Here is an 18,328-nt window from a genome sequence, read left to right as displayed (position 1 = left end):
ACTTTTGTCATTTGCAGATACGGTGCATTTTATTATTCTCTTAAGCGTGGTCCGTTGCGTTTTACAACGTTGCTAGTAATGTCAATGGCCAGTGCCAGCGAACGACGCCAAGACTCGGGCCTCGCTCTCGGTAACAAATCAAGCACGAGGCTAATTTGGCAACAAATGCTAACGGCTTGAAAATGTGAAGCTAAGTGGAAGCTAACGTTAGTTGCGCTAGGCAGTCGTATGGTAGCCGTGCTGCATTTGACATGTCGAAATATTATACAACGCTTGTAAGCAAATCACATTTCTTTGTTCCAATGTAGACGTGCTAATTTGATGGTTTGATGCGTTAAGTAGTCGTTTGTAACCAGAGCAATAGTGGCAATAGAGCGACATATGTAGGCTAGCGTTAGTTAGCTGCCATGCTAGCATGCTGACATCAATGTCCGACGTTAGCCGCGTTGCTGTTGAGCTTGTCGATGTTGCTGTATCAGCAATATATTCGACGAGACATTGCAGAAATTAAGCCCAGTATTAGTTGTTAATACCACCCCACATACACTTTAGAATACCGGAGTAAATTCTCATTATTTATTGTAAAGTTCATCTGCGTTTCTTTTGATTGTTTCATGCATGCTCACGAACTGGCATTAATCATTTGAGAACGATAACTATTGAATCATTATTATTATTTAACATGAAATGTTGCTTACTCGTTCACTGTCTTAAACACCCTCCTCAAGTTACAACGTGTTATGTGATTTTGTACACGAGTAGTGTCAATTTGTATGGCTACTACGGGGACCATATGGTTTTGACACGACATCAGTCAGTATCACTCGCACGCTTTCACGGCTTTCTTTCTAACAAGCAATCGCAGGATAGCGACGTAAAAGCTGACAGATTTAAACAGCCACTGTCGAACAATGCAACTTTTCTGATCCCTATTTGGTGTTTGTTTTTATTTTTTAGCGACAAATATCTGCCGGGTCATCGGAGACATCCTTTACCCTTAACAACTATGGCCCAATTTGGGGGACAGAAGAATCCACCCTGGGCAACTCAGTTTGCTGCCACGGCAGTGTCCCAACCTGGACACTCTGGGCAGTCTCTTGACCTCAACAGCCTGCATTGTAAGTAGATTAAAATGCGTTTCTGTCATTTATTTCCAACTGGGTTTTTGTGTGGGATTATTTATATTTTTAATTACTCTATTTTTTCATTATTGTAGCTCTTGGTGTGCAGCAGCCCTCTCTCCTGGGAGCGTCCCCATCTGTTTATTCTCAGCAGTCGGCCTTAGCTGCAGTCTCCCTCAGCAACCAGTCGGCTGCAAACTACCAGCTGTCTCAGCAAACTGCTGCCCTGCAGCAGCAAGCCGCAGCTGCAGCTGCTGCAGCGCTTCAGCAGGTCAGTCAGGGGGAGACGCAACACAATCTATGTGTATTGGTTCAGCAAATGTAAATTACCTCGTGTAAATTATCTGATCAACGACTGTCTCGTTTCTGTCTGTACTGGATGCAGTCTCAGATAAATACAGCCCTTCAGCAGTATCAGCAGCAGCAGCAGCAGCAACATCAGCAGCAGCAGCAGCAGCAACAGCAGCAGCAACCCCCCCAGCCACCCCCGCAACAGCAACTGTACAATGTACCTCATCAGGTAAACAGAGGCTTATTTTATCCTTGTTTTAGAGAAACATACTTTTATGACATATGTACACCTTAATAAAGATTTCTCATGTTTAACAAACATTGTAAATCTCACTCCTTATTTTTCCTTTTTATCGTTGCACAGCTTCCACAGCCTCAGCAACCACTACTCTCTCAGGTAATTTGCAAAGCACACACAGATTTAAATCACGGTGTTAGAATTTGAAATTGAAATTATGAGGAGAGTACAGTGAATCGAGATCAAGCCAAACATGGTCGCCTGTCGATGTTACAGAGCTGGCTTTGGGTTGCTGTTTGAATTTTTTTTCGTCTGCCGTTTGTTCCTGTGTGTGTTGTTTTGAGTTTCAGATTAAACTGACAATTGTCGTTTTCCAGATTATACAATAACCTGTATAACAAACATTTAATTTCTGATCTCCAGCCTCCCGTCGCTCTGCCTACTAGCCTCAGTCTCTCCAACCCCCAGCAGACGGCTCAGATTACGGTTTCCTACCCGACGCCTCGTTCAAGTCACCAACAGCAGACGCAGCCGCAAAAGCAGCGAGTCTTCACCGGCGTCGTCAACAAACTTCATGACACATTTGGCTTTGTGGATGAAGATGTTTTCTTTCAGCTGAGGTGACTACAGCACAGCCCAGTCTCCCTGTCATCATGTCATCACAGAATATTTCTGCCCTGTTCAGCCCGTTACTGATTTATTCTCTTTTTTTCTTTTTCTTTTTTAGTGCTGTGAAGGGTAAGACTCCTCAAGTTGGTGACAGGGTCTTGGTGGAAGCTGTGTACAACCCTAACATGCCCTTCAAGTGGAATGCCCAGCGCATCCAGACTTTACCTCAACTTGCAAACCAGACGGTAAGATGGGGAGTCGTGTTTGCCTTATACACAACCACTACAACATTGCAACACTTGTCTGTGTTTTATCGTGTAATGCTAATGTAAATTTACAGTCTAGTAATTAAATTATGCATGAGTTCGCTTACACTATGGGTACCTGCATGGCCCTCATTTACACATGATCCTAATTTGAGCGTTTTCCTGTTGGGTTTTTATGGAATCGGACCGTTAACGCTCGGCCTTCTTCTGACTGTCATGTTCTCAATCCCGCCCTAGCTTCAGCAGCCACCTCAGGCTTTACCTCAAGCTTCCCCACAGCTCGGCAACCTTTATAATGAGCCAGGAATGCAGCTGCGCTACTCGGATATGCACTCCACTGTGGATAACAGGCAAAATGTAAGTTGATGCACTGAATCGTGCGGTTTGGCCCCACTGCTTCTTCATCTTCACATGTTAACTAAACTGTTTTGGTCCCTCTTTGTATTATTTATTTATTTTTTATTTTTTCCTAGACCCAGCCTCAAGTCCCCAATATGATGAAGACGGGCCCCACCATCCTGCAGTCACTACCTCCCCCTAACACATTCAACGTCCCGTCCCAGGCTCCCCCACCTTCACTCCTGCAAGCCCAGCTGTCTGCTGCCTCCCTGGCCCCCCTCCTGCAGAACCCTCCCCAGCCCCTGCTCCCACAGCCCCCTCCCAAAGGTATGTGCCTGTCAGCAAAGACCTCTTCACTGAGTGCAGATTACATTAAACTGTCTTCCAGGTATGTTAAGTGGAATTTTTTTTTTTTTTATAGACGTGTTCACCGGTGGACTCCTTCAGCCCCCAGTGAGGATGATGCCACAGCCGCAGCCTGTTCGGCGAATCGAGCCCCCGCCTCGTTTCCCAAGTCGCAATGATCGAGGCCCTGAGCTGATCCTCAGGACCAAAGAAGACCGCAGGTGAGAAGGCTTTAGGTGTCACCCAAGATAACTGACAAACATGAATCGCCATGTACTTTTTCTACAGCTGGTTGTTTTTCCTACATTCTGCAGTCGAGATAGGGACAGAGAGCGGCGAAGGTCGAGGGAACGCTCGCCGGCGCGCAAGCGTTCCAGAGACCGTTCCCCGAGACGTGACCGCTCACCCCGACGGCCTCGCCGGGTGGTTCCCCGCTACACCGTACAGTTCTCCAAGTTCAGCTTAGATGGGTGAGTGACACATTGGTGCACCCGGACTGCGTCAACGTAGCAAACCGCAGCTGTGCTGTAGTATTCACCGTCTCGCTACTCTGTTCGGCTCCTCCAGCACCAGCTGCGACATGATGGAGCTGCGACGGCGCTACCAGAGTCTCTACATCCCCAGCGACTTCTTTGGCGCCGTCTTTACTTGGGTGGACGCGTTCCCCTTGACGAGACCCTTCCACCTGAACAACGCCTGCAACTTCCACATCTTGCACAAGGAGGTGGATCCCTTGGCGAAGAATACAGCCGTCCTGGACCCTCCTGATGCAAACCACACCTACAGTGCCAAGGTAGGGCTGTCAGAAATACAATACATTGAACTAGTTGGCACGTGTGTTGACTTGCTGTTTAATAGTAACTAATATTCTTTTTTCTTTTTTTTGTCAGGTGATGTTGCTGGCTAACCCCAGTCTGGAGGAGCTTTATCACAAGTCATGCGCGTTGGCAGAGGACACCCAGGAAGTGAAAGACGCCTTCCAACATCCTGCCAGACTCATTAAGGTACTTTATAGACTTTCATATTTCTATTATGAGCATTAAACAAGTGGGTGTCCATTTGCGATTTGTGATGTGATTGAACGAGGTTTGTTTCCAAAACAACGTTGTCGTTTGGAATAAAAACACCCTAACAAGCTGACCATGATGCCATTTTCCTATTCCATTTCCGAACACTCAGTGTGGAAGAATAGCTACTGATGTCAGCTGTCGTTATAACGACCCTGAGAGGTTTATTTCCTCTTGCTTTGGACCTTCCACTGACCCCTTGTGTGTGTGTTTCTCTGTGTTTATCCACCCTTTGGGCTTTTTCCACCTTTCACTCCTCCTCTTTTATCTCCACCCTGCTGCTCTCCTGTTGTGCCCATCTGTCTCTCTCTTTCAGTTTCTGGTGGGCATGCGAGGTAAAGATGAGGCCATGGCCATTGGCGGCCACTGGTCGCCCTCTCTGGATGGCGCCGACCCAGAGAGGGACCCGTCGGTCCTTATAAAGACAGCCACACGCTGTTGCAAGGCCCTCACAGGCATAGACCTTAGTCTGTGCACTCAGTGGTAAGACATCGTCTTTTCATCACTTTTTTTTTTTTTTTTGATATTGTCTCTTGTGCTTCCTGGAAAATAGTATCCTGTGCAACATCAACATGTTTGCACTAAATCCCATCATTAACTTGTTGGGTGACGTTTTCTGTTTGCTTCTCAATATTTATATCTGTTGCATCTTTAATTTGCCGTCTTGTACCTAGTTTTATAATTCACCCTATTTGTGCTCTGGGTTTTTTGACCTTTTCTTTGTTGCCTTGGCTCTCTTTCTGTCACACACTGCACATTTGCATATTTCACTGAACGAACCTAAGGCGTGGCCTGTGGTTGGAAGAAGTAGCCCGGACCAGGAGACATTACCATTACTTTGTTTTCCTCTCTGTTAAATATCTTACATATTTAACTGGCTGTCACTGTCCTGTTGTTCTCTCCCTTCACACAACCCCCTAATTTAGTGTGTTAAGTGTACCCTAGGTTAAATGCAGAGCACTCGTCTGTAATTGGCTGCAGCTACAACGGCGACGAATTAGCCTGTGATCTATTTTTATGTGACTGTCCGTCAACTCTCTCGAAATGGCTGCCGTAACCCCGCGACGACAGTCGGAAGAGCTGCAGACCGGGTCCAGCCGTGTCGACGCTGTGGTTTTGTGTGTGTTGGGAGACGGGGGTCGCTGCATTGACGCACGCGCGTCAGTCAGCGACCGCCGTCGGGAGGGGGGGGGGGATCTGTAGAAGGCTTGCCCTAGCACGGCTCGCCTTTGATGCTGTTTCCTGACCAGAATGTTTCTTTCCAATGCACCCTCTTCCTTTGCGACAGGTATCGTTTTGCAGAGATTCGCTATCACCGGCCGGAGGAGACTCACAAGGGGCGGACAGTCCCTGCTCATGTGGAGACAGTGGTTTTGTTTCTTCCGGATGTTTGGCATTGTCTTCCTACCCGCTCAGAGTGGGAGGTGCTGTCGCGGCGACTCCGGGAGCAGCTGGCTGAGAAGCTGTCGGCCGAGCGAAAGGAGGCGGATGGAGAACAGGCACTGAACCGCTAATCCCTCTCTTCTCATTTCCGCTTCTCACAGGAAGGCACAGGAATTACAAAAAAAAAAAAAAAAACACAAAACAAAAAAGAAACACAGCCCAGATACACAGCAGACACAGCACTAAACCTCACTATTTGCACACAGACACAACACAGCCAAATTATCGTGCCACCGATCCTCACCTAGTCCTCCTCTGTTTACTCCTCCACCTGTCCCCTTCTCCTCTGCTCCAACTCCTCCCTCCCTCCATCCATCAGCACATTTCCCGTCCCTAACATCCAGCAGACACACACAGTGGCAGCAGTGAGACTAGGTTGTGTTGTGTAGGACCCGATCGCAACTGACAAAACAGCTTCCAGCACAGTAGACGCTCCATAATTGGGTGGCACTTTGAGTCGCAATCAATTTTCCAATCATCAAACACGATGCAATTCGTTCATGCACCAGTCTCTGCTTCACCTGCTCTGAATTCTGCTGCTTCACATCGATTTGACCTGTTCAAATTTGTCTGTCTTGTTAAAAAAGTGCAATCTGGAATACTCCTCCATGCTGGAATCTGCGAAGTCAGTTGCGTCCTAATGATGTGTGTGTTTGTAGAAATGTGTGGATTATTATTTTTTATGTTCACATCAACCTAAAATTGTCTTACTTTGAACAAAAGAGAACCTCCCCTTGGTCCTGTTTCTCATCTTCTCCTGTCGTTGGATTTGACATTTTCATTTGGACAATATGTAGAACTTGGTTTTTCCAGGGCAGTTGGTTGGACAAAAGGGAAAAGTGGCTCCGACTGACATAGGTGTATAAAAAAACCAAACCATAACTGGCAATACCCACTGCCCCACTCATAGACCGTGGTAGGGCCACCCCCCCTCCCCCCCTGTCCTCACTCCGTTTGGAGACCAGCGTCAGTTCACCTGATGTACCGTCACACCTTTTGGACACACCACTCATTGATTTCTACCTTTTTTGTGTTCCACAGATTGATTGAGTGGCAGCTGGGGGGGAGGGGCTTTTCTGTTGCTTTTTTTTAATTTTTTTTTTAATATATATATATATAAGAGCTAGAGAGCTTCCCTGTGCATCCTTCAGTAGCAGTGGACTTAAACACAGTCGAGAGCTCACTAGGACGAGACAAAGAGACAGATGTGGTCTTGCTTCTTGCACGGATCATCTTTTGATTTTTGCCTCCACCTGGAGCAGCGCGCTGACTCTCTGCCGTCTCGTCTCTCTCCCTCTCTCTCTCTCTCTCTGTCTCTCTGCCTGTCTTTCTCAATCATTTTTCATCAAGGAGGAAGAGGAGAAGGATGACGGTGAGTCCAAGGACCTCAGTACTCCCACTCACTGGGCTAAACTTGACCCGAAATCAATGAAGGTATGGATTTCCAGCGCCGACGAACGTGTCCCTCTTCCACAATCGTCTCTCTCAACCTCTGCCTTTTGTTTTGGAAATGTAAAATGTCTCCCCCCCCCCCCCCACCCCCCTGCAGGTAAATGACCTGCGCAAGGAGCTTGATTGTCGCACTCTAAGTTCTAAAGGTCTGAAGTCGCAGCTTATTGCTCGCCTCACTAAGCAGCTGAAGGTGGAGGAACAGGTGGAGGAGTCCAAAGAGCCTGAGAAACAAGAGAGCAAAGTTGTGGAGGAAGAGGAGCCGGCTCGCGTTGAGGAGGACAGAGAGGTGCGCTCGCCGTCGCCGCATGGCGCCTGTCTCGACGTCGGCACCTGTGAAATGCCCCTTTAAACCGGCAGCGTCCTTCTCTTTGCCAGGAGGAGGAGAGGAAAAGGCAGGAGGAGGTGGAGCGGCAGCGGCGGGAGAGACGCTACGTCCTCCCCGACGAGCCCACCATCCTCGTCCACCCGAACTGGGCGGCCAAGAACGGCAAGTTCGACTGCAGCGTCATGTCGCTGAGCGTGCTGCTGGACTACAGGCTGGAGGACAACAAGGAGCACTCGTTCGAGGTTGGGAGTCAACGTCGCGCGCGGTCACGGTCGGTGTCATCGGTTGCACTTTGGCTGATTTGGTTGTGCTTGCGTGCGTGGCAGGTGTCGCTGTTCGCCGAGCTCTTCAACGAGATGCTCCAGAGAGACTTTGGCTTCCGCATCTACAAGGCGCTCGCCGCCATCCCCGTCAAGGACGAGAAGAAGGACAAGGAGAAGAAGGTGAAGAAGGAGGGCGAGAAGCGCGACGTGAAGAAGGAGAAGGACGAGGACGGCGAAGAGCCGCAGGTGAAGAAGGCGAAGGAGGAGGAGGAGGACAAGAAGAAGGCAAGTCTCCCTGACGCTGCTGCGCTCTGCTCGACATCATTTCTTCAGCTATGTAGTGCAGCCCAGGGTGGGCAAATGTTTTGACTAGTGGGCTGTAGGGGTGCAACGGTTTCATATTTTGGTGTACGATTATAGTGTGGGAAAAACACGCAATTTTACGGTTTTACGATTATTGTTATAGACCTAAAGAAAATCACATCAGCATTCTTTGAAAAAATGTTTTACTGCCTTTTTCCCACATTGTCTAATGTCTAAATTGCTGCATTTTCAAAGGCAAATTGTGCAGTACCCAAAACAGTCTAAAATAATGACTAAGAATAAACAAAGTCTGACTGTATGGTGGGATTTCCCTTTAGAACAGCAAAACATTCACGTCCTTCTTGTAGCCAAAATGCTCCCACACTGCCGACCTCAGACGTTTTTTTTGGTGGGAAGAGGTCGTTTTCGGTCGGTCTATCTGCTTGCTCTGCAACGTCTGCCATTAGCTCTATCCTAACGTAGCCGCCATGTTTAGCTAGCTGAGCTCCCACCACTACAAGAAATGTGTGCGTGTTGGTGTACGCCCGCTAAATGGGCCGTGCGGAAACCAAGTGAGAGAGAGACAAGGGGAACGCCCCGGTTCACTGTTGTGAGAGGAAATAACCGGTTTTGCTGAGCGTCGGCGGTTGAAGTAACCACGACGTTTAAAACCGCGGTTAATGGTAAAACCGGTTAACCGCTGCACCCCTAGTGGGCTGCAATTGGTTCTAAAATTTGACACAGGAGCAGATGCATGGAGTGCATGGAAAATGTGTCTTTGAAGCCCCATGGTGTTTAGCGCTTTGTTGAAATGACTGAAAACACTGAAAAAATTGCTGAACTACAGCGATTTTATTACTTAATTCCTTCAAATTCGCTGGGCCGGAATAAAAAGCTTAACCAGCTGCACATGGCCCCCGGGCCGTAGTTTGCCCCTGCCTGGTCTAGTGGTTCTTGATGTTTATCCCGCCTCAAGGGAAAAAGTCAGTCTGTTTGTACTTTAGCGAGGACAAAGCAACCGCAGGTTGAAAGCTGTATAAATCTCGCACTTGTGTTTCACCAGAGTGACGACAAACTGAAGAAAGAGTCGTCTCGAGACGAAGAGGACAACGAAGACGAGGGCAGCACGCCCAAGGCTGAGGAGTACGACCCCATGGAGGCCGAGGACGCTGACGACGACGACGACGATGACGGTAAGGCGCTCTCAACGCGTCGCAGCGCCACCTACTGGTCTGTGATGAGAAATCATGCACCACGCTGAAGCTGTGATGGATAACGACGAACCACAGTGTCTGAGACCTCGAGTGATCGTTTATCGTTGAGGAAGCCTGGAACTGGATGCAACCTTTTCAAATCGTCCTCTTTTATTTTTCCCTGCTAGACAAAGACGACGACGACTCCAGTGAGAGGGAGAGGAAGGACCGCAAAGACGATCGCAAGTCCTCAAAGGAGAGGTCTTCTAAAGACAAGGTGAGAATAGAATAGAATGCCTTTATTTATCCCATATTGGGCAAGTTAAATAAATCCAATACTGTATATGCATGAATACAGTAGCATATACAGTGCAAAGAGAAGACAAAATGATATGAATTAAAAAGAAATTAAATAAAACATTTATAGAATAAGAAACGGAAACAAATGTGTAGATGAAAATCTATATAGACACTTGGATTATTTACACATTATTTACGTAACTAAATAAGTGTTTAAAAAAAAAAAAAGTGTTTGTAAATGGCACCGAAAGTGACATTTTAAAGTGCAGTTATACAGCCTGATGATGAGCAGCCTGTTAGTGCAGGTTTAATAACCAAGACGTTGTTGTAAGCGAGAAACGCTCACACACGCGTGTCGTCTCAGGAGAAGAAGCTGATGGTGACGCACAACAAGGAGCTGCTGATGGCATTCGTCTACTTCGACCAGAGCCACTGCGGCTACCTGCTGGAGAGGGACCTGGAGGAGATCCTGTACACGCTGGGGCTGCACCTCTCCCGCGCTCAGGTGAGCTCCAGCGCCGGCGGCGTCTCGTCGAGCCCGTCTGTTTATTCAGGTGCGTTTTTGGGCACGTAAACAAAATCGGCGCGCGTTGTTTGTCTTCCAGATCAAGAAGCTGTTAAACAAACCTGTGATCAGGGAGTCGTGCTACTACCGCAAACTGACAGACAGAGGAAAGGACGAACCTGCTCCCTCTTCAAACGAGGCCCAGATAGAAAACCTCACAGGTGACCTGCTTAAGAATATAACGGCGGGGCTGCTTTCACGGCCAAAGTCCTGTTTGATTTGTCTGCAGTGCCTTGATTTCACCCAAGTGTTCTCCTCCATTTCAGGAAACAGAAGTCTGCTTCCTTCCTCAAAAGCTCGGGTTCTGTCGGAGGCGAGTGAGTCCGGTAATCTGATCGTGTACAACGGCGCCATGGTGGACGTCGCCAGCATGATGCAGAAACTGGAGAAGAGCGAGAAAGCCCGAGAGGAGATCGAACAGAGGCTCATGGCGCAGGACGCCAAAATGGGTACGACGCCGATGGCCATTCCTCCATTTGACATCATTTTTTGCCCCCCCCCCGTGTCCCGTCGAGTCGCAGGCTACACTCTGTGTCAGAAGTCCCTCAGGACAATGATCTGGCTCAATTTGAGATCTGCAACAGAGATGCCCAGCTGCACTTTTAGAGCATTTATCTGTTCATGATATCTGCAGAAATGTGTGCTGGCACATCAAAAGCAACCACCTCTCCTTCAAAATGTTTTGTCAAAAGAAAAACTGAATAAAGTTACAATTTTTGTATAGTTGGTTATCAAGAAATTAGGTCAGACTTGGTGTGATTGAAATGTTTTGGTCTACCTTTTAGATGGATCATGTGGGAAGAAAATGAATTAACTTATTCTTGTGGCGTTTACCAGAGGAGGACGCGAAGGTGAAAGCGCAGTTGGAGCAAGCCAACAAAGCCCTGAGCCGGGAGCTGGAGGAGGTGAAGAGCTCGCTGAGCGACACCGAGCAGACTCTGAAGACGTCTGAGGAGCAGAAGACCCTCTACCACGACCACCTGTTCAAGAGTTCCAACACCCTGATGACCACAGTCAAAGGGATGCTGGCCGTCCTGAAGAAAGTAAGTCCACGCTGACAAGGGTGTCTCAGCACTGGTTCAAAGGTCTGCGGTGTAGCGCCATCTTGTGGCTGCCGAAACTAATAGCAGCTGTTCAAGTGAACGTTGCAATGTGGTTTAATCTTAGTAGTGACAAAATAAAGGGAAACGTTCCTTTGAGTTTGATGACTGGACTTGATTATTGGACTTCTTGTTTTCCTCCAGGAGGGGGCCCTGTCCGACGTGGACGTCGCTGGCGATCTCAACCAGACGTCTCAAACCAACGGCTCTGATGAATGAATGCGAGAGCTGCATTGTGTTGACGGTTAACACGGACTATCTCTGAAATTGTAAACACTCATAATTTAGTTTCTCTGTTTTTATGATTTGGACCTATTTTTCTCCCAGAGTATGTGTATAGAATAACGACTAGTTGGCTGTTTGTTAATTATTAATTTGACCTAAGTTTGTGCGCGTGTACAGTAGATTGTTTGTGACGACTTCCTTTTCTTATCTAGAGTAATTCTACGGCGACAAAGCTTTTGAGTGCTTATTTTCATAGTTGTTTTTTTCCCCCTAACATTTCTTTTGCCAAGAGTATAGCTTTGTAATAATGGCCATTGAAGTGCTATGCTGTAGGTCTGAATGCCAGTATTTGTTTTGTTTTTTTCTTACGAGCAATAATGATCCTATTTATGTGCAAGAGAGTTCATAAAATCAAAAAAGTCTATTTAAATTAAAAGGGAAAGGGTCAAGTGTGGTTCAGATGTCATTTCTTTTGGGATCATCCCGCTCTGCAGCTCCTCAGTCTGCTTCTTCTAACTGCTTTCTGATGTCCCCAGGAGAAAGAAAAAAAATAATCACATGGCTATGCATGATTCCTTTTTTTTTTTTTTTTTTTTTTTTACCGTCGGCACCTTCTCAGCTCAATCCACCGGCTGCTGCACTACCAGACTTAAATCTGTCTAACTGTGACGAGCATCTGTCTCATTTGTTTTGTTCTTAAAAAAAAAGAAAAAAAAAAATTCCTAAAACTTGACTACACACGAACCAAAAGAGAAGCGCTATGAATGTGTGTTCTTCTGAAGGAATCTCCACTGCACACAGACGTGAAGACTTGAAATGACAGTCATCTCTGAAACTTGATGCTTTTTGTTTCGGTTTGTTGGAGTTCTAAACGATGAGGAAAAAAAAAGGCACAATTTCATTCAAACATGCTCTAATGCAGGCAATTTTATTTTTCTATTGAAAGTGTTTCCGTATGGATGTTTTGTGCAAGAGTAAAGTGACATTTTAACACTAGACTGCATCTGTATTTTTTTATTTTTTATTATTTAACGCAAGTTTTGATAAATATAAACTGAGACACTTTTTTTTTTTTTAAATAATGAGATTCAGCTGTATAATAGAAATGGTTCCACTCTTTAAACTCTCCTAGTCCTAGCATTCATCAGAAACAGAATCCCGGCCCCAGATGTAGGAGTTCATGGGTGTCGCTGCATAAAGTGGGTCTGGGCAAACTTTTTTGACTGGTGGCCTGCAATGGGTTCTACAATTTGACAGAGCAGGAGCAGATGGATGGAGTGTTTTGGTGACCCACCTCATGGTAAATGTAGAAAACGTGTTTTAATTTCAATTGAAAATGGACAGAAGCATTACAACAAAATGTGTCTTTGAACCCCTACAGTATTTAGCTCTTTATTGAATGTATTCCTAGAACACGGAAAAAAATGTATGAAATGGAAATTAATTCAAATTCGGCAGGCCGGATTAAAAAAATTTAATGGACCACGTTTGGCCCGCAGGCCGTAGTTTGCCCACACCTGCCTGAAGGGGACGATTAATTATGTTGCACAGTGGCGTAGCGTGAAGAAGAAAAGAGCTTCACAGCCACCAGTGCGTCGCCCACCTTTGAAGATCTCATTTCAGCTGGGGGTCGCTTTTGTCTTGGAGCTGCAGGACTTTTCCCACATCCTGTTTGTGAAAAATGTGGGATTTTTTTTTTTTTTTTTTTTTTTTTTTTCCCTTTGGAGGAAGTCAGTTGTCTCACACTTCCGGGCACACCGAAAGCAGTTAATCTATTCAAAGATGTATTTATTTATTTATTTATTCAGATGTTTTTTTTCTCCTCAAATTGTTCGCAGGCTTTTTTTTTCTCTTTTTTTTTGTGGCTGCTGTGTGTTCCCTCAAATTCTCCGCGGCAGGAAACATTCCTCTCTGTGTCCAGCCGTTTCCTTCTTGAGACAATGTCCAGTCTGTCACCCGGTGCTCTGCTCGTTATCTCGCCTGCCTTTTCCCCCTGTTGTTGAAAGCTTCACAAACAAGCCCACTAGGAAACCCACAATCCTGCGGTGTGTGTGTGTGTGTGTGTGTGTGTGTGTGTGTGTGTGTGTGTGTGTGTGTGTGTGTGTGTGTGTGTGTGTGTGTGTGTGTGTGTGTGAGAGAGAAATGGGAGCCTCGTCGCAGAGGGCAGGGCAGGGCAGGTAACCCCACTCCCGGGCTGCAACAGAGGGCTTTTGTAGCCGCATCCCCGCCCCTCCTTCCAGAGCTGCTGCTGCAGGGCCGCTCTGCTACTCACAATCGGCCTGTTTAAATGCAGGGTCAGAGTTTTCAGGGGTGGGAGTTTGGAAAAATGATCAAGTTGCAATTTTCTACCCCCCCCAAATTCTGCCGCTCCTCGCTTTTCATGTAAATCACTTCTGTGAGCTGCCTGGTCGCCGCCGTACGACCGTGCGCTGCTCCCCCTGCTGGTCAGACTGACCCATCTCCCACTTTTGCTGTTGTACTGAGCCCCTCTGGTGACATGGATGAAAAAAAAAAAATTAATAACGTGTGGCCAAGGATAACTATATATCGCGGCCACGAGATGGTGAATGCGTGCCCACGTGTTTTCTCGTGGCCACGATGTGGTTCATTTGTGTTCTTTCAGTTTTGGAGTAACGTTGATGATCATTCGCGAATAAAGGTAATTATACCCTGTTTTTATAATGAAGCGTAGACTAGCCTATAATATTGTTATTGTCGACATGCCAATAATATCTCGTGGCCACAACAACAATTATCTCTTGGCTACGCGTTTATTATCTCGTGAGCACAATGTATTAATGCCTGGCCGCACATTATTGTTTTTTCATTCATGTCACCAGGCGGTCTCCGTACTTTGGTCTGTGGATTGAAATGCTCTCTTCCGTTGCTGTGATTTTTTTCCCCCCCACACCAACCTCCCGCCCTCTGTCTAGTCAGGATTCAGAGGTGTTGTTACCATCACAAAAGCAACACCACCCACCCACCCACCCACCCACCACCATCCAGGCCTACAGAGAAGCGCCGGGTCAGAAGTCAGTGTTTGTCAAATCATTGTCTCGGAACAATCCTGCGCGAGATGGTGACAAGATACAACACAAGTTCAGTCAGCAATGGGAAATCAGGAGTTGTTGACCTGCGTCGGTGTCGCTGTGCCAAGGCGGTTTTGTTCAGTCTTGGAAACAAGTCAGCCCAAAGTAAATAAAGACTGAAAACCCAGCTGCGATACCCCCTGTTGTTTCACTAAACTCTTGGCAAAGCCAGTTGGGAGTAACGCAAAAACACCTCAGTGCTCCTCTTTGTTCTTATTTTAATGATGAATTTTTTTGGGTGGGGGTTGGTGGGATCGAAGTCCTTGAATGTGAGGCTGTGGAGTGCTCTTGCATTTGCTTCTTGTTAGCATTCTACACTGCTGTTGACCACGCTGAGTAAATTGTCACAACGGCATCATGTTTTCAAGTTCAGGTCGTTTGAAGAAGGTTACTGCAACCCCCCCCCCCATCATCATCTGTATGATTGGTTCAGTGGAGTGGAACACTGGCTCCGATGTGAGAAACTGGGGTTCAAACTCAGACAGACTTTTATTTTCAATACATATTTCAAAAAGAGAAACTGGGGAGGAAAATGTTTGACAGAAACAAAACAGAAGACTGTTTTCTTTGTGCAAAAGCTTTATGTCAGCAGGTAACTCAGAAAAAAGACAGTTCAGTGAGATAGTAACTAATGCTGTGGCAGTGAGTCAAGTGAAAAATAAAAGATAAAAAATAAAAGACAGTTTTGAAAAAATGTGGAAAACATGGGAATGATGAGAATGTGACAGAATTAAGAGCGGAATTGGTAATGAAAAAAACTCGAATTTGATCATTTTAAATAAAAACAAGTTTAAAATGGAATTCACATGACTATTCTATAAAAGAAGTGGCTGCACTCACACACTTGCCAGATGAGACCATGCTCTCCAGTTATAAAGTGCAATAAATCTGATTTTGTTCGTGGCGTGACATGGGAGCTATGGGGGGGGGGGGGGGGGGGGGGGGGGGGATGTTGTTAAATTTCAAAATCGCTTTACATAAACTGTCAGACTGAACGCGTGACATCAGCTCACTTTAGCACAGATACATCTTTGGAGCTGAGAAAAGTCACAGGAAAAATGACGACAACACTGTTTTACTGCCAATAAAAGCAAATTCTAAACTACACTGTTGTGTATTGAGGAAATTCATTTTTTATTTTTATTTTTTTTAAAAAAAGCAATTGGTAGAAATTAGATAAAATGACAAGATTTTCAGTTTTTACAAAGAAACTAATAATTTCGAGCACATATTCTGACTGTACAATGCGAAAGTTCATCACATTCTGTGACTCCAGGTGAGTTTCGTTGGGTCGCGCAACCTCCAAATGACCACAGCACCTGTAATCAATGTGCAACATCTGCAGCCGTGATGGATCTGCATTTCAAGTCACCGACATCCTCCTCCCCCCCGATAAATTCCAATTACCATCATCTGGGCCGATTACGCGCACGTGCTCCGGCCTGACAGCGCAGACGGCAGAATAAGGCGTGTGTCCAAGGAGAACAGTGAGGTTGTGATTTATTGCTGAGAGGAAGTGAACCCTCAAATGTAGGGCCCAAACTAATGGCTGCTCTAATTCAACCTCCCTCGTACAGTTGATATGTGCATGCATGTGCGGTGCTGCGACACCAGCGCACTTATTTTCAGGGAGTCACAATCTTTACCCACTCTCCCTGTGGTCCTATATTGTGTCTGTTTTTTGTTTCAACTAATGATTTCTAAATGGTTAACAATCCTCCCAAAATCCTGTTACTGTTTTTACGGGTGTTTTTTTTTTTTTCTTAGTCTGAAATCAAGACACAGAAAAAAAAAAATTGCATAAATTTCGCAAAATGTTTTTAGACCGACTGATTTCTCCCGATCGGCTTTCAAAAGCAAGGTGCTTTAAATATCAAACATATTAGCCTGTCCATTTAACTGAATCCACAGTGGCAGCAACAATGCAATGTAACAATGCCCCCCCCCCCGGTCTCCATTCAGGACCTAATCCTTTACGAACTGGACAGGAAGTCAACACGGGGCTGCATTTCCTGCGTCATCCCAAAAGCAGGGAATGCTGGCAACGCATCAGTGAACGTCCCCTGCTGCAACACCGTCATGTGATATATATTTTTTTACATTTCCCTCTGTGACTCTAAAAAACAGTCGGCTGCCCCTTTTTACTGGCTGCAAACTCAGCTAATGAAGCTCATATGCTGCGCGCCGGGTCTTTGATGTCACATTAGCGACGAAGGCTTTCAGGGCTTCGCTTGTTCGGTTCAAAGCTGCAGCCGCTCAGATCCTCCTTGAATACGGTCACAGGCTGCCTGGTCACTTGGTGACAAGTGACACATCACAGCCAGGAAAAGGCCTTCATGTCGGTTGAGTCTGTCCATCAGTGGACGGCGTATGCGTTGAGAAAATAGGGCCGAAGCCGGAAGCTGATAAACACACACTGGGGGAGGGGAAATCTCTTCGGGGATTAAACATTTTTTTTAGAGGGAGGCGAACTTCAAATCCACATAAACAAAAAAATTGATCCATCATATACTGCAGTGCATCGGTATCAGAAAACTACCGAAGAACTGTCATCTGAGTTTCGTGCTGGGCTTATTGAAGTATATATATCTTTTTTAAATGTTTGTCCCACAAAGTAAACAACATTCTCTTATGGGCTTTTTAAAGTCTTTTTTTCTGTCCCAAAAAAATGACATCCTATATTATGTTGTTTGTTCTGATTTTCGGACATGTTGAGATGCTGCATTCGACCTCTCCGTCCGACATGCTAAACTATAATAGGACGTTCATAGAGGTGAGATTCGGGCTGATTAAAGCTTTTTTTTTTTGTCCAGCAAAAAAAATGACATTCAATATTCTGTTGTTTTTCCAAAAAAGTATTTTTTTGAATGTTTTTTACGTACCATAAAAAAAAAAACAACTGGCATTCTGTGGTATAACCCCTAAAAAATTTAGGCGGTTAAAATTTCCCCCTTTACTCACTTTGTCCCTGTAGACATCTCTCAGATGACCACGGCCTGCAGTGTGTCCATAGAGCATTTTGTGACCATGCGTGTGGTTCGTAAGGAGTCGGGTACGAAGCTTTTGCTCGCCGCTTTAACGCACTGCACGCTCACCGCAAAGTGCCACTAAATCTTCTCTTTTGTCTTTGTAAAAATGTCCTTTGTAATCCCCAGAGCATAAAAGCATCCCGGTCCCCTGCAAACTAAGTGCTTTGCTGGTTTCTGCCTCAGCCTTTGACTTATTGAAAACAACCTGAGCCAATTATAATCCAGACTTAAATGATTGTGTTTTTACGGGGGGGAAGCCACTCTCACTGTGTCGGTCTGGCTGAAAAAGTGAGTCGTTCCTGCAGGTTCCACTTAAGATGTGCATTGATTTGTGCCCCAGTGATCTCTCAGCACACGGCATACATTACGGCCTTAAATGTCGGTGGACGCAGCTGAGACGGAACATGAACCAGCTGCGTCTGTGTTTGATCTGCGCCGTGATGCCAAATTGTTAAAATCATAAAAACACTGACGTCGCGAGCATCGCCATCGGGCCTGGGGAGGCAGAGAAATACGATCTAAGCAGGCAGCAAATGAAGATGGTAAATTTACATCTTTGATGTGTGATGTTTGTGGGGTTTTTTTTTTTTTTTAAGAATCCGACAAGTCATAGTGTTCGTCAGAAAGGCAGACAATAGGACAAAGAATTTACTTTTTTTTCAGTTTGTTTTCCCCTCAAAGAGGCTATTTAGCTAAATACCTTCTTCATCCTCACACAGTTTTTTTTTAATTTTTTATCCCAGATACAAGACGTTTTACACTTCA

At 45.8% G+C, this 18,328-nt stretch overlaps 1 protein-coding gene across 1 annotated transcript; it reads left to right on the top strand.

Annotated features, from left to right (window-relative positions):
• Positions 1-156: 156 nt before the first annotated feature.
• On the top strand, positions 157-12,441 carry ccar1 (cell division cycle and apoptosis regulator 1). The gene is made up of 26 exons (XM_076018514.1): positions 157-275; positions 958-1,118; positions 1,217-1,392; positions 1,507-1,641; positions 1,777-1,809; positions 2,074-2,270; positions 2,378-2,504; positions 2,763-2,882; positions 2,999-3,191; positions 3,286-3,430; positions 3,524-3,679; positions 3,777-4,002; positions 4,100-4,213; positions 4,593-4,759; positions 5,565-5,775; positions 7,070-7,153; positions 7,269-7,457; positions 7,547-7,738; positions 7,823-8,044; positions 9,126-9,255; positions 9,444-9,532; positions 9,920-10,060; positions 10,161-10,281; positions 10,387-10,569; positions 10,958-11,163; positions 11,365-12,441. The coding sequence occupies exons 1-26, from the start codon at positions 229-231 to the stop codon at positions 11,437-11,439; spliced, it is 3,840 nt and encodes a 1,279-aa protein (XP_075874629.1). The 5' UTR covers positions 157-228; the 3' UTR covers positions 11,440-12,441.
• Positions 12,442-18,328: the final 5,887 nt, after the last annotated feature.

This window comes from Nelusetta ayraudi, unplaced genomic scaffold, assembly GCF_046127955.1.
Source record: "Nelusetta ayraudi isolate G7.1 ecotype Tasmania unplaced genomic scaffold, CSIRO-AGI_Nayr_v1 ptg000008l, whole genome shotgun sequence".
NCBI lineage: Eukaryota > Metazoa > Chordata > Actinopteri > Tetraodontiformes > Monacanthidae > Nelusetta > Nelusetta ayraudi.
Note: the sequence above shows the minus strand (reverse complement) of the source record. Positions and strands in the feature narration are given on the sequence as shown.